Source organism: Oncorhynchus keta, chromosome 24 (assembly GCF_023373465.1).
Source record: "Oncorhynchus keta strain PuntledgeMale-10-30-2019 chromosome 24, Oket_V2, whole genome shotgun sequence".
Taxonomy (NCBI): domain Eukaryota; kingdom Metazoa; phylum Chordata; class Actinopteri; order Salmoniformes; family Salmonidae; genus Oncorhynchus; species Oncorhynchus keta.
This window is the reverse complement of record NC_068444.1, coordinates 30,857,923-30,874,058: the sequence shown is the minus strand read 5'-3', so window position 1 is coordinate 30,874,058 and position 16,136 is coordinate 30,857,923. Positions and strand designations below refer to the sequence as shown.

Here is a 16,136-nt window from a genome sequence, read left to right as displayed (position 1 = left end):
AAAATGACTCAAGAGAATTACTGCTCTGTCTCTCCCTATCTAGTTAAAGGAGAGAGAAGAGACCAAGAGTGAAAACTGTTCAAGTAGGAAAGAACTGAAAGTGGAAAAAAAAGAAGAAAGACGTAGTGACAGTGGAAGAGAGAAAAACTGAATAGGAAAGAACAAGAACTGTGGACTTGGCTGTGAGCACTAGTGAATATCAAGTCAGGTGACACGTGCGTGTACTCAGTCAGGGTCAGCTGACAGACACTCATAAAGTAGCTACTTAACCCAATCAGTCCTGATAGTTCACAGTCAAACACCAACTCAGCAGATCAGAATAAACTGAGTTTGAGGTGTGATGCAAGGATTGAAAAATGAAATTAAAATCTCCATTCAAGACTCCCTTAGACTGCACTTACAGACACCTCCAAACTGTCACCTCTTGAGTTTATTCCTTATGTAATGACCTTCCAACGGTTCGTGAGGGTGTGTTTGGCAGCATCGTGTGGGTTGTTTGTTTCTATGGCGTGCAGATACAGTACAACCCAGTAAATATATTAGTCTTCCAGCCCCAAGTTATGCGCACAATCCTGAGCCCTTCACTTGTAATGTCTTTCTCAGTATTCCTTCCATTAGGGTTCACCCCTCCAGTCCTAGAAGCAATAATGATTGACTCACTCTGGTCCGAGTAGTTCCTGGTCTTGAGCTCCATTTGACGTGTTTGTGACTCCAGCATGACCAGCCGACTCTGAAGGTCCTTCTTCTCTGTCTCCTGACTGTCCTCAAACACCATGTACCTCTACAGAGACAGAAACAGAAACATATTAAAACACTGAATAACACAACGGCATGTCTCTGTATGCGTTAAAGGCCCCGTGCTGTCTAAAAACGTGAGGGATGAGGGTAAATGAGGGTAAATGAGGAATACAAAGTATATTGAAAGCAGGTGCTTTCACACGGGTGTGGTTCCTGAGCTAATTAAGAAAATCACATCCCATCATGTGTAGGGGGTCATGTATAAAAATACTGGTCAGCCCATTATTGACTACCATGGCCCCATAAGATGACAATACCCCACCATCCACAGGGTACAAGTGGTCAATGAAAGGTTTGATGAGAATGAAAACAAACTATATGGCATGGCTGTCTCAGTCACCAGACCTCAACCCAATTCAACACTTATGGGAGATTCTGGAACAGCTCCTGAGACAGCATTTTCCACCACCACCAACAAAACCAGATGATAGTCTCACTAAGTGCAAACCAGGTGGGATGGAGTATCGCTGCAGAATGCAGTGGCAACCATACTGTTAGTTAAGTGTGCCTTGAATTCTAAATAAATTCCTGAGTGTTACCAGCAAAGCACCCCTACACCATCACACCTCCTCCATGCTTCACGGTGGGAACCGCACATGGAGAGATTATCCGTTCACCTACTCTGCATCTCACAAAGACACGGCGGTTGGAAGCAAACATCTGAACTTTGGACTGATTTCCACCGGTCTAATGTCCATTGCTTGTGTTTCTTTGCCCAAGCAAGTGTCTTCTTATTGGTGTCCTTTAGTAGTGGTTTCTTTGCAGGAATTCAACCACGAAGGCCTGATTCACACAGTCTCCTCTGAACAGTTGATGTTGAGACGTGTCTGTTACTTGAACTCTGAGGTGCAATCTGAGGTGCAGTTAATTGCCGATATCTGAGGCTGGTAACTAATGAAATTATCCTCTGCAACAGTGGTAAGTCTGGGTCTTTCTTTCCTGTGGTGGTCCTCATGAGAGCCAGTTTCATCATAGTGCATGATGGTTTTAGCGACTGCACTTGAATAAACTTTCAAAGTTCTTGAAACTTGTCCCGATTGGTGTTTTTAAATCACTGATGAATGATCTTGAGACGGATTCCCTGACATGTCAATGTTTTTAATTTTCTGTTTTTGATTTTGTTATACTCTTGTGAATTCTATGGATTTGACTAGATTACTAGTTTTTCATGTTTGTCTGTAATGAATTGGTGCTGCCTATCTTGGCCAGGACGCTCTTGAAAAATATATTTTAAATCTCAATGGTCCCCTCCTGGTTAAATAAAGGTTAAATAAATCAGAAAGTTAAAGCTTGGTCGCAAATGGGTCTTCCAAATGGACAATGGCCCCAAGCATACTTCCAAAGTTGTGGCAAAATGGCTTAAGGACAACAAAGTCAAGGTATTGGAGTGGCCATCACAAAGCCCTAACCTCAATCACATAGAACATTTGTTTGGTAGAACTGAAAAAAAGTGTGTGCGAGCAAACCTACAAAAAGGCCTACAAATCTGACTCAGTTAAACCAGCTCTGTCAGGAGGAATGGGCCAAAATTCACCCAACTTATTGTGGGAATCTTGTGGAAGGCTACCGAAACATTTGACCCAAGTTAAGCAATTTAAAGGCAATGCTACCAAATACTAATTGAGTGTATGTAAACTTCTGACCCACTGGGAATGTGATGAAATAAATAAATGCTGAAATAAATAATTATACTGACATTTCACATTCTTAAAATAAAGGTGGTGATCCTAACTGACTTAAGACAGGGAATTTTTACTAGGATTGAATGTCAGGAATTGTGAAACACTGAGTTTAAATGCATCTGGCTAAGGTGTATGTAAACTTCCGAATTCTACTGTACACACACACACACACACAAACCTTTCAAAAGTTTGGGGTCACTTAGAAATGTCCTCATTTCTGAACGCACAGTTTTTGCCAATTAAAATAACAAATTGGTCAGAAATACAGTGGTAGACATTGTTAATGTTGTTAATGACTAGTGTAGCTGGATATGACATTTTTTATGGACTATCTACACAGTCCCATTATCAGCAACCATCACTCCTGTGTTCCAATGGCACGTTGTGTTAGCTAATCCAAGTTTATCATTTTAAAAAGGCTAATTGATCATTAGAAAACCATTTTTGCAATTAGGTTAGCACAACTGTAACTGTAGGTCTGATTAAAGAAGCAAAAAAACTGGCCTTTAGACTGGTTGAGTATCTGGAGCATCAGCATTTGTGGGTTCCATTACAGGCTCAAAACAGCCAAAATCAAAGCACTTTCTTCTGAAACTCGTCAGTCTATTCTTGTTCGGAGAAATGAAGGCTATCCCATGCAAGAAATTGCCAACAAACTGAAGATCTCGTACAGTGCTGTGTACTACTCCCTTCACAGAACAGCGCAAACTGGCCCTAACCAGAATAGAAAGAGGAGTGGGAGGCCCCGGGGCACAACTCTGCCATTTCCAGCTACAATAGTCATTTACAACATTAACAATGTCTACACTATTTCTGATCAATTTGATGTTATTTTAACAGACAAATTAGCTTTTCTTACAAAAACAAGGACATTTTTAATTTACCAAACTTTTGAACGGTAGTGTGTGTGTTTGTATATATATTTCCACACTATGATGTTGTAATAATACTGTGAAATTGTACAATTATGATAATGTCCTTTTCGTGAAAGAGCCATTTGAAAATACCACCTGAAATTTCAGTGTTTTTGGTGGGATGGTGTTTTTTGCCTGCCTGGTGACATCACCAGGTGGTAAATTAGTTAATACACCAATTAGAAAGAGTTCCAAACATCTCTCCCAATAGCAACTAGTTTTCACCTCACCACTGAGACAGTCCTAGCAAAATTCTTGCTTGATTTTTGACCATTTTATTTGAAAATGGTCACAGTAAGGTAAGCCAGAAATTATTTGATATCAAGATCAAAAGAGCTGTATTGGACCTTTAAGTACTTGTAAGAAAGATCATTGACCTCTAGCCAACAGACAGGAGGGTGAGCTGTATGCAGCATGTTCATGTAAGATTCCTCCTGTCACAACTTCCTGTGATCACTGTGTAGTAGTGAGTGACACTACGGAAAGAGCGAGAGAAGAGATTAATGGGGAGAGACTCCAGGGACAGCTCTAAGGTCTAACTAACTCATAAATATGGACTGAGATCAATGGGACAAAACCCACCCATCTGCCTGTGTGGCTTTCTGCAGCTCCATTGAGCGTGTGTTTATCAGGTCTGAGATCATCATGAAGAGTCAGTCCGTCTTCAGTTCCATTCACTGGGTGTCAGACAACAGGTGCAGAGCGCTAACCCCTTGGCGCACATGTGCACGCAGCCACAGCTTTTGAGTGCGTTTATGTGTTGTACCGACAATATCAGTGTCACGAAGTGAGTCTTATTCTTGTTGTCTGTTAGATCTCAGTAACTTCTTTCAGATCAAAACTCACAACAATTTTCCATGGGAATGAGAGAGAAACACACACACACACACACACACACACACAGAACTGCATATCACCTAGCTTATTAGAAACATACAGAAAGAGCTGAACCAGCCTGTGACTGTTAATAGAGACCTGTTAGAGCAGTGTTGCAGGCTTTCGTCCTAGCCCGGCACTAACACACCTGACACTAGACTGAGTTGAATCTTGTGTTATAACACTAGGCTGGAACTAAAGTTTGCGCTGATTAGCACGACACACTCAAAACAGTCTTGAGTCTTGTGATCATGGAGCTCAGCCAGCCCATCGGCTGGGATGAGCAGTCATCTGCTGGTGGAGACTATCACCAGAGACCCTTGCTCCGCCGGAGACCTACTTGAACTAAATCGGCTCTTCTCTACATGAACACCACTTTCTATGTGTCAAAGAGCAGATGTAAGCTAGGCCAAAGGCACTCGGAGAATGTCTATGTGACCTGCTTAATTGCCTACACTGATATAAAGCTAAACGTTTTGGCTGTAGGCGTAGTCAAGGCCCTGTTCAAATGGTTATGAAAGCATAAGCCTAGCGAGAAAGAGAAAGGGATAAATAAAACTGTGGGACCGTGGGAAGGTATGAGAAAGGGTCTGAAAGGCAGTAAAGGCACAGACTTCATAGTAAATCTAATAAGAGCATTAGGCTACATGAAGCCTGGACTGAACAAGGGGGCTGGGAGTGGAGGAAGGGGAGAGGGTATTGAGACTTAATCTGTAAACAGCACTAAACACAAGGCTGCAAGTCACACACAGAAATGACTATCATAAAAGCATAATGCCTAACATCCCTCCCTAGAACCTAACCGCCTTCTATTGCCTGACACACACACACTTTCTCCGTGCTGCTGATCATATGACCCATAGTTGGGTGTTCAGACGATAACGAGTAGAACTTTTTCTCTGGTGTGCTATCTGCCTCTTCCCTCGCTCCTCTCCTCCTGAACACACATAATGCTCCCTTTGTCCCTTCACACACACAGTGCCCCAGTGTATGAACATTCTATTGACAGGGAGTTTTATTAAGTGCACTGCATCTTCTTTGGGTCTCGCCTGGGTATAACTGGGCCGCTGGGATAGCAAAATGGTTCTAACAAAAAAGGTAGGAGATTGATTGGCCAAGAGATACTGAAAGTCACTAAAAAGGCATTTGTGGTTCGCAAGATCGTAAGGTTGTCAGTCAGGGTTAGATTTCAAATCAAATGTTATTTGTCACGGCCCGAATACAATAGGTGTAGACTTTACCGTGAAAAGCTTACTTACAAGCCCTTAACCAACAATGCAGTTCAATAAATAAAATTATATTTTTAAAAATCTAATCAATACATTTACAAGGCTATATACAGGGGGTACCGGTACCAAGTGAATGTTCGGGGGTACAGGTTAATCAAGGCAATTGGTAAAGTGACAATGCATAGATAATAAACAGCATGTAGCAGCAGTGTAAAAACAAAGGGGGGGGGGTATTCAATCAGAGAAAGGCAGAACATTTCGTGTGTGCTTGTCTTCAAATCCCAAATCCCCATTTACTCACGACTGCACACGACTCCAATACCATCATTATGTTTGCAGATGACACAAAGGTGGTAGGCCTGATCACAGACGATGATGAGACAGCCTATAGGGAGGAGGCCAGGGGGGGGACAACAACCTCTCCTCCACAAGACAAAGGAGCTGATCCTGGACTACAGGAAATGGAGGGCCGAGCACACCCACATCATCAACGGGGCTGTAGAGGAGCAGGTCGAGAGCTTCAAGTTCCTCAGTATCCACATCACTAAGGAATTTTCATAGCACACACACGTGAAGAGGGTATGACAATGCCTCTTCTCCCTCAGGAGGCTGAAAAGATTTTCCAATGGCCCGCAGATCCTGAAAAAGTTCTACAGCTGCACCATTGAGAGCATGTTGACTGCCTGCATCACCACTTGGTATGGCAAATGCTTGGCAGCCAACTGCAAGGTGCTGCAGACATTAATACGTGCAGCCCACGTACGTCACTGGGGCCAATCTCTGTGCCATCCAGGACCTCTGTGCCAGGTGGTGTCAGAGGAAGGCCCTAAAAATGATCAAATACTTACTTGAGCCACCAAAATCAGACTGTTCGCGCAGCTACTGCAGGGCAAGCGTTGCTACTGCAACAAGCCTGAAGTCTGGAACCAACAGGACCCAGAACAGCTTCTACCCCCAAGTCATAAGACTGCTAAATAATTAGTTAAACAGTCAACTACCAGCTACCCGGACTATGGGCATTGACCCTTTTTGCACTAACCTCTTTTGACTCATCACATACGCTGCAGTTACTATTTATTAGGGATGCACGATATATCGGAAATCTGATGATATTAGCTCAAAATGCCAACATCGGCTCTATGTATAGTTTAAACACCGATGTGCAAAACCGACCGCATACCTGTATAACGTAGGTAGATGACGCAATGACGCCATGAAAAATAGAGCGCTACACGTGCAACACAGCATTCCTAACCTAGTCCACAATGTCTGCTGTGTGGATCTATTATGACGTTTCAAAGGAAGATAACAGAAAGGCCATATGCAACGTTTGTGCTGCTTTATTTCCAGAGGGGAGAAAGTGAAATATTTCAATACCACAAACCTAATTAGTCATTTGAAAGTTCTTCACCCCCAGACGTTCAGCGACTAAAACTAAGCTCACACTTCCAACAACTAAACAAGTTCAAGTCGAGCAGTCATTTGAAAGACTAAGACCATTTCAGCGAGACAACTCAAAAGGCAGAATCCATTAACGCCAAGATAATAGAATTCATTGCCCTTGACAATCAACCGTTCTCTATTGTGGATGATGTTGGCTTTCGCCGACTGGTGGAGCACCTCAAGCCCCGGCACACACTACCAAGTAGGCGGTATTTTTCAGATGTTGCCCTACCGGAGTTACACAGTATTGTTAAAACCACATCCATGAGCTACTTGCTATGGGCTTCACTGCTATTAGCTTCACGACTGACATTTGGACCAGCGATGTCAGCCCCACGAGCATACGGAGTCTGACAACACAGTGGGTCGACGAGGATTTCGTACTGAGGAAAGATGTATTGCATGCTCAAGAATGTGCTAGTTGTCATACCACTGCTGCCACTTCAATGGCATTTGTGAACATGTTTGAAACTTGGAAAATCCCCAAAGAATGAAGTTCACGCTGTGCTATGTGATAATCCATGGAACATGACAAAGGCTTTGGATGAATGCGGAGTCGCCAGTTTGCCATGCAAGGCACACACACTGCAACTGGCTGTGAACGAAGGTGTTTTGACCCAACGCAGCATATCTGACACAGTGGCAACAGGTAGGAAGATACTGTGTAATTTTAAACACTCACAGCTAGCATACAGCCGCCTGCAAGCAATACAGGAGCAGCTTGGAGTGAAAACAGAAAGGATTAAGCTAGACGTTTCCACCAGATGAAACAGTACTTTCTACATGATGGAGAGCCTGCTGGAACAAAAACGAGTGCTTGGCGAGTACGCAACAGACTATGAGTTACCTGCAACAATCAATACAAATCAATGGACTCTCATTGAAAACATGAACAGATATGCTTAGCTCCGTTTGAACAACTGGCTGGAGAAATAAGCACATCACCTGTGCCTGCAGAAGACGTGATACCCTCTGTCATGGCATTGAAACACCTGCACAACAAAACTGCAGACACAGACCGTGGGGTTAAAACTTACAAAAGTACTCTAGAGGCTGTGAACAAGCGGTTCGGTGGCCTTCCCTCTGAGCCTCTTTACTGTGTTGCCACCATACTAGATGCTAGGTACAAGGACCGCTACTTCGATGCAGACAAGAAACAGGGTTTACGTGAAATGTTAGACACAGCTGGACAAGACGGAAATGGACACAGCGCCAGTGCGCACCGAGGAAGAGAACCCACAACAGAAAAGGCCACAGACAGAGATGTAACATCACTGCTTGACATGTATGATGAAAACCTGGTTGAGAATGTAACGACTGATGAAATTAACAACAGAACAGCACAGCAATGAGTGAAAGAAATAGGTTTTGATTATGTTTTACTGGTAATGGGGACATACGTAAATGCCAACAAAATAACTTTTTGGTCAGTGTGTGTGTGTGTGTCAACTAGTTATCTGTACTAGAATGCTTAAAAGGCCTCAAATTGTAAATATCGGTCATCGGTATTGGGATTTTGTTTGGCAAGGAAAATATCAGTATCGGCCAAAAATGTCATATCGGTGCATCCCTACTGTTTATTATCCATCCTGTTGCCTAGTCACTTTATCCCTACATATGTACATATCTACCGCAGTGACCTTGTTTAACCACACATTGAACCGGTACTGGTACCACATGTACACAGACAAGATATGCTTACTCATTGTTTATTTAGTCCTTCTGTTATTATTTTTCTAATTATTTGTCTTTGCATTGTTAGGAAAGGCCCGTATGTATCCATTTCACTGTTAGTCTACACCTGTTGTTTACGAAGCATGTGACCAATAAACATTTGATTGATTTAATATTAAATCATAACTTAGATCAACATCAAACATCCGGGTAAATTGTCCAAATCAACAAACCATACAAATGGTCTGGGCCGTGACATCCAATTGTGGGGCTAACAGGGTCGGTCTTGATTTAAAATAATAAACCGGGTTCAATAGAGGGCTGTGATAATACCAGTATCGCAGACTGTACTCTTTGTTTCTTTAAAAACCTGCTGTATGTAAAATAGTGTTATATAGCTTGAAAAATAAATCAAGATCCACGTCACGTTTTGTTTTCTGGGAGAAGGAATGGGGATGTAGCCTATTACAGTTGACTCTTGAACCATGCACTTTAGATAAACACCCCCGACCTCTGTTTTCCAGCCCCAATTCAATGACATGCTTTGAAGCTTTCAAATTGCTCCTGATAAATGCTGTGTGATAACAGATACCTGGCACAGGAAACAGGGGCTTTTTGTTTAGAGCCTGACTGACATTGGCAGGAATGACACGACTCTCTGACATCACCCTGTGACATTATCATTCTGAACCGTGACCTTTTGATGTCAGGGGGAATGGGTGCGAGGAGCATCCTGGCCGCAGAGAGGAACTCACTGAGTCTTGTTTTCCCAGCAATTTCCTGCCTGGCCCTGCCCTCTTCCTCTCCCTGTCTATAGTGTAGAGTCACAGTCCGTCTAGGAAGAGTTACACTGGGCTCAGCTCTGGGAGAGATCAGTGTTACACTGGACTTACTAGGACTGTTTGTCTGGCAGTTGAGTCACAACAGCATTTAATGGGTTGTCCCAAGAAGTACTTTGGGTACTTCAGTGTTGTTTACTGGCTGAGAACCATATTGTCTTTACTTATAGTCTATTAGGCAGGTGTTTGGGTTTTTACAGCCATGAGCATGTGGATTGGATGGTTTTCTAGAGCCTAATGACCAACATGACTGATGTCATTGAGTTAGCCAGGCGTGTGTAAAGTCAATTAAGCATAGTGTTTTTTAACCTCAAAGTAAACACCTAGGCCTAACACTGGTGACGAATCGAACACAGGACAACTGGTTTCTCAACTCTTTTCAACTGTAGAAAATCATTGTACCATCTAAACCACTGTGAATTATATTTTCCAGAATCGAAAATCTAGTATTTTCAGCTGTTTGAAGTTGGTGTACAAAAAAAAGAAGCAAAAAAAAAAAAACGTAATAATGGGAAGCATAGAAAAAGCGCATATAGAACAGATCTACCGCTTCTTGAACTTATTTTCAATGAGAATGACAGATCTAACACATTTATGTGAATTTTGTCAGGTCATCTAAAAAGTTACATATAGATTGCAGCTTTAACTACTTATGAAGCTTTATGACCAGACTCTGAGCTCGTCTTTCCACACTCCACTGAACTGCAGCTCTGAGGAGAAAGTCAAGCCTTTGCAGTGCAAAGCAAATTACCTCAGGAAGACACAAACGCATTAATCAGTCCCCACCCAGCCCCACCCTAGATTTCAAATCATGACATGTCGAATCAAAACTAGGCCTTGTACTCAATGTACTAGATAAGCTCCCATTTTGGTGGAAAGGAAAGCAGTCAGCGCTAGCAATGCCCTTTGACAGGACAAAGTGAAGGATCAGACAGATTTGTAACATTACCACTGTGACCTTCAATTGTTGTCTAAGTTGTGTTATAATGTACTAGTTAACACTAATCCATTATTTTTGTAAATGCACACCTTGCTGATGTGAAGGAAGTTAAAAGGGCAGAGCACCTGACACACACAAGCCATAACCAACACTACAACAGAGGTCTCCTAAGCCGTGTTCATGTACAGTATTGTCTGGCAGGCTGAGAGAAAGCTAAACATGGCTAAATTACAACAGCACTGCTGCTGCTAACAAAGGATCACTTGACCTGTTAACCCATCTTTAGGAGAGGATAGGAGCTTTCACTTTGGCAGTAATGGGAATAAAGAGATTAATGACATGGGGGGGCTGAATCACAACAGCACTAGAACAGTGTGATGAGACAGAGAGACATGCTAGAAAATCAACCGAGGGCCGCGGCCTCTAACTCGACAACCTCTCTCTCTCTCGAAGCAACGCCCAAATTTACTAGTGCCACGTCTTATCCAAACATGTGGTTATATGCAAATTACAAGAGGCCACGTCTTACCCAATCACATCAATCCAAATATCCTCTGCAGAAGCTTGGGACAAGCAAGCAGAAAGAAACAGAAAGTTTTGAGTCCACAGCCCTCATGAAAAGTGTCAATGTTAAGCGCCATTATGACAGCAGGCATAGTAATTTTGATCAGACGTATCCCCTGAACACGGAGGGGAGAACAAACAAGATTAACTTACTCAAATTCCAATATGACAGCCCAACAATGTGCAACGAGTGTTCACTGAGGATAGCTTGGGTTTTGGGAGAAAAAAATTCAGACGCGGAGATGGTAAAATAAGATTTGTGAAGGTGCTGACACCTTGCTTGAAGGTAAACAAAAAGATGAGCTCTGGGAAAAGATCTAACAGATCCCACTGTCAGATTCCACAGCAATGAGAAGTGAAATATTAGCTGAAGATGTAACTTCACAACTTTCAGGCCATTCAGAAAATCAGCATGCATTTCATTAGCTGTGGATGAACAGATAACACTGACAATATCCAGCTTCTGGTGTTTGTCAGATTTTATAACAAAACAAAGAAGGAATTATGTGAGGAGCTGTTGGGCTTAACATCTAGAAGCACCAACATGGGGAGAGGATACCCATGAGGCCATCAAAGGGATAATGACAAAAAGGGGGATAGCTCTGAAGTCAGTGGTCTCCATCACCACAGATGGAGCTCCAGCCATGACAGGAAGAGGGAGGAGACTGGTTGCACGTTTGAAAGAGGACCACCCTGACCTGACATCATAACACTGCATTATCCATCAATCTGTCCTGTGTGCCAGTCTGGGAAAAGAGTATTCGGAAGTCATGACAACGATGAGGAAACTGATCAAATTTTTGAGAGCAACAGCATCCCTACCAAACCGCCTGATACGAGGCATTCTGAGAGGCCAATACCAGTTGATGACTCCACATACTGCACAACAATGTCAAATGGCTCAGCAAAGGCAGGGTTTTGGAATGCTTTTGGGCCATTCAGTTGGGAATCAAAACTTTATCAGAGCAAAAGAGTGACAAGGCAACTCAGTATTTGGAAGATGAGGAGAAGACGAAAACAGTTGCATTTTTGACAGACATTACACCACACCTTAATCAACTGAATGTTAAGCTGCAGGGACAGGACAACACCGTGTGTGATATGATAACAGCAGTCCGGGCTTTGCAGAAGAAATTAGCTTTTCAAGAATGATCTCTAGGGAAAATTTGTCCACTTCCCAATCTTCTCATATAAATGCAGGGAGACAAAGATGTTCACAACCATGTTGATTTCATTCAGAAGCTGATGGATAACTTCAAGGCTCGCTTTGATGACATCACTGTTGGACAAGAGCTGCTGCTGCTCATCCACAGAACCCTTTATTGGTCACAAATGTGACAAAGTTGTCAGAAGACACAAAAACAGATCTTCAGATGGGTAGATGCTGCATCACTGCAAAGGGAGTTGATTGGTTGATTGAGCTGAAAGAAAATGTGTCTTTGAAGGAGTAGGCTGGTGATTGTGACCCTGTCACTTTCTGGGAAAGGATGGTTCCTGCAGCCGATCTCCCTGTTCTCAAGAAACTGACATTATACATCCTGACCGTGTTTGGCTCCACATACAGCTGTGAATCAGCCTTCTCCACATCCGTTTTAATTTAACTAGGCAAGTCAGTTAATAAGAACAAATTCTTATGTACAATGACGGCCAACCCCGGCCCCAACGACGCTGGGCCAATTGTGCGCTGCCCTATGGGACTCCCAGTCACGGCCGGTTGTGATACCGCCTGGAATCAAAGCAGGGTCTGTAGTGACACCTCTAGCACTGAGATGCAGGGCCTTAGACCGCTGTGCCTAACTTTTTGAACTTAATTAAAAACAAATACCGCACCAGGCTCACCAATGAACACCTGCACCAGTGTCTCAGAGTTGCTTTCACACCATTTGTGGCAAGGTTCAAAGTATTGTCAGGAGACAAAGTGTAATTTCTCTCATTGATGCAAGGCCCAGAGTGACACACATTAATATTGCATGGCCCACAGTGGCATTCTGTGCATTCAGATTATTATTTTTGGTTCAACTCTCCTTTGTTCTCCAGAAAACATGCACTTTATTTAATTTATATATTTTTTTTATTCAAGGCCCATGTGCAATGGCAATTATGCATCCGCCTTTATTCTTCAGCAATGTTGCACATGTTTACATTCAAAATAAAGTTGCAATTAATTCAAATTCTTAGTCTCATTTAATGTACACTTTATATAACAACATGTTTGCTAAGTCGTAGACGACTATGTTTGTTACTACGTCGTAACACAGCGCCGATAATGAATGAAGTCCAGCCGGGCTTTTGCCACCTAGGAAATATATGTCACTGGACCTTCTCAAATAGTAGTCGAGTACCCTTGGCCTAGTGGGTGAAAGGCAGGGGGATGGGGGAGAAAGAGAGAGGGGGGAGCGAGAGAGAGAGGGAACGAAAGAGATTGACAGAAAGTAAGTAGTCTCATTGTCTGGAGTGACTGCAGTGTGTGGTGGCAGAACAAACAGGAGAGAGAAAAGAGACAAGGTGACGCTCAAACTTCCAATGACACTCCTGTTTTGGATTTGGATGGGATGACCAAATCTCATTTGGCAACTGCTCTTATGGTCGATCTGACTCTACCAAGTCAATCAAACAAATGTTTTTAGCCAGAAAGCTGTACGGCTAGGTTCAAACTATCTAGAGCAGTGACCTAAAGGGAGTCAGCCACGACCCACCACTGGGTCCTGACCCATTATTTGAGAAAAACTGACAGGTTTGGAATATACTGTCAGAGTAATTCCCTTTGGGTGTAGCTCCATTTGTATGCTGACTAATGCATGGCTGCAGGAGTTTGCATCCAGTTTGGACAGCAGGCATGAAATTAAGCAAGTTAGTCTACAAAAAAAAAAAAGTGCATCCAAAACCACCCATGAAGCAAATGACTTAAGTAATGTCACCAGCCAAAATATTAGCAACAGTGTCAAATGGGTAATATGCAACCTTATCAGCTGTTGCAACCAGATGACATATCCTGCTAGCTTCAGAATGCTATAGCTTTATAAGATTAGCCTGTGCAGTTTACTAACATTGACTTTCAGGGTTTAAAACTAGCAAGCAATCTAGTCCATGCATAATTGTTTGCAAGTTCTCACAGGCAATAGGCCCTGCTATGTGCAAATTAACCCTATGGGAATAGTAGCTACAGTACTGGGCACAGTCTGTGCTTGTTGTTGAACATTACTTGCGCTTGAACTGTCAAAGCTAGCTTGAGTGGCCTAGCAGTAGCAAGCAGTTTTTAGATCAGTTTCGTGGTCTGTCTGCGAAAGTTGTCTTACTCTCCCCCTTTCTTTGACAGTCGAGGACTCAAACCCACCTCTTCTGCAGATTTTCTGAGCGATTTCTCCCGTTCATACTGGGTAACAAGTTGTTCGTTGTCTTCTTTTAGGAGCTCCAACTCGACTTCGTGCTCCTGGTTCTCCGCGAACACCGCGTCCAAGTTCTCCAACACCGCGACGACGAGCGGCATGAGTTCTTTCACAACGTTCTCGTCGTACTGACCAATCAACCGTTCAAACTCCCGGTAAATGGAGCTCGCCAGACCCGACACCCTTTCGGACATCATCGCCGAACTACCAGAGTCGTCCTGGTAGAGTACTCCATCGTCCAACTCCATTTTCTTCTCGCAAACTAAGGTTAGCAGGTTAGCCGAGGAAAAAGCTACTCGAGAAAGCCTGCCAGCAGCAACCTGCCTTATCCTTATTTGTGAAGCGAGACCAAATAGTGTCCCTTATTAAATATAGCTAACTGAGCTACCGTTAGCTACTTTATTTTTAAGAGAAAAACAAACGACGTTAAACAAGTTGCGACCCCTTTCTCCTATGGACGGTTGACTTATAAGGGGGGCTAAATAGAAAAGTCTCTACTTGGCTCCGGGTTTTCAGTTAGTTCTCCTCCCGACTTCCCAACAGATGAGCTTCTGTGTTCTTGTTGATGACTGGCCCGTCACAGTGACGTCACACGCTATAAGAGGGCTGGGAGGGATCTAGGGGAGAAAATGTACGGCTAATCCGTTGTAAGTGTTTTTCATTCAATAGCACTGTCCACATCAATATTGTTCATTTCTCTAATTTGCCAACTTTGTTCAATGTGCCTCAGCACTGTACTGTTGCTTTAACTTTAGTCTCTAAAAATTGATGGGGGACTTTTCAAATGTTTAGTAAATAAGGTACACTACCGATCAAGCGTTTTAGGACACCAACTCAGTCAAGGGTTTTTCTTTCTTTTTTTAAAACCATTTTCTACATTGTAGAATAATAGTGAAGACATTTAAACTATGAAATAACACATATGGAATCATGTAATAACCAAAAGTGTTAAATCAAAATCTGTTTTATATTTGAGATTCTTCAAATAGCCACCCTTTGCCTTGATGACAGCTTTGCACACTCTTGGCCTTCTTAACCAGCTTCGTGAGGTAGTCACCTGGAATGAAATTCAATTAACAGGTGTGCCTTCTTAAAAGTTAATTTGTGGAATTTCTTTCCTTTATGCGTTTGAGCCAATCAGTTGTGTTGTGACAAGGTAGGGGTGGTATATAGAAGATAGGGCTATTTGGTCAAATACGAAAGTCCATATTATGGCAAGAACAACTCAAATAAGCAACGAGAAACGACAGTCCATCATAACATGAAGGTCAGTCAATACGGAAAATTAAGAACTTTGAATGTTTCTTCAAGTGCAGTCGCAAAATCCATCAAGCGCAATGATGAAACTGGCTCTGATGAGGCCCGCCACAGGAATGGAAGACCCAGTTACCTTCGTTTTACCAGCCTCAGAAATTGCAGCCCAAATAAATGCTTCACTGAGTTCAAGTAACAAGCACATCTCAACATCAACTGTTCAGAGGAGACTGTGTGAATCAGGCCTTCATTTTTTCCCCCTTTATTTAACTAGGCAAGTCAGTTAAGAACAAATTCTTATTTTCAATGATGGCCTAGGAACAGTGGGTTAACTGCCTGTTCAGGGGCAGAATGACAGATTTGTACCATGTCAGCTCAGGGATTTGCAACCTTTCGGTTACTAGTCCAACGCTCTAACCACTAGGCTACTCTGTAGCCTCTTCATGGTTGAATTGTTGCAAAGAGACCACTACTAAAAGGACACCTATAACAAGATACTTGCTTGGACCAAGAAACACAAGCAATGGACATTAAACC

The 16,136-nt window shown here is 42.7% G+C and overlaps 1 protein-coding gene across 2 annotated transcripts in view; it reads right to left on the bottom strand.

Annotated features, from left to right (window-relative positions):
• The window catches only part of LOC118403005 (C-Jun-amino-terminal kinase-interacting protein 4), a 48,027-nt gene extending 33,107 nt beyond the window's left edge, over positions 1-14,920 (bottom strand). Inside the window, exons 1-2 of one of the 2 annotated variants that reach the window (XM_035801439.2) lie at positions 14,294-14,920; positions 661-781 (exon numbers count right to left, since the gene is read on the bottom strand). In XM_035801439.2, coding sequence (XP_035657332.1) covers positions 661-781; positions 14,294-14,593 — 421 coding nt within the window. In that variant the 5' untranslated portion in view covers positions 14,594-14,920. The remainder of the gene's footprint in view (positions 1-660; positions 782-14,293) is intronic. The other variant, XM_035801441.2, reaches the window with a different exon arrangement.
• Between the last annotated feature and the right edge of the window lie 1,216 nt (positions 14,921-16,136).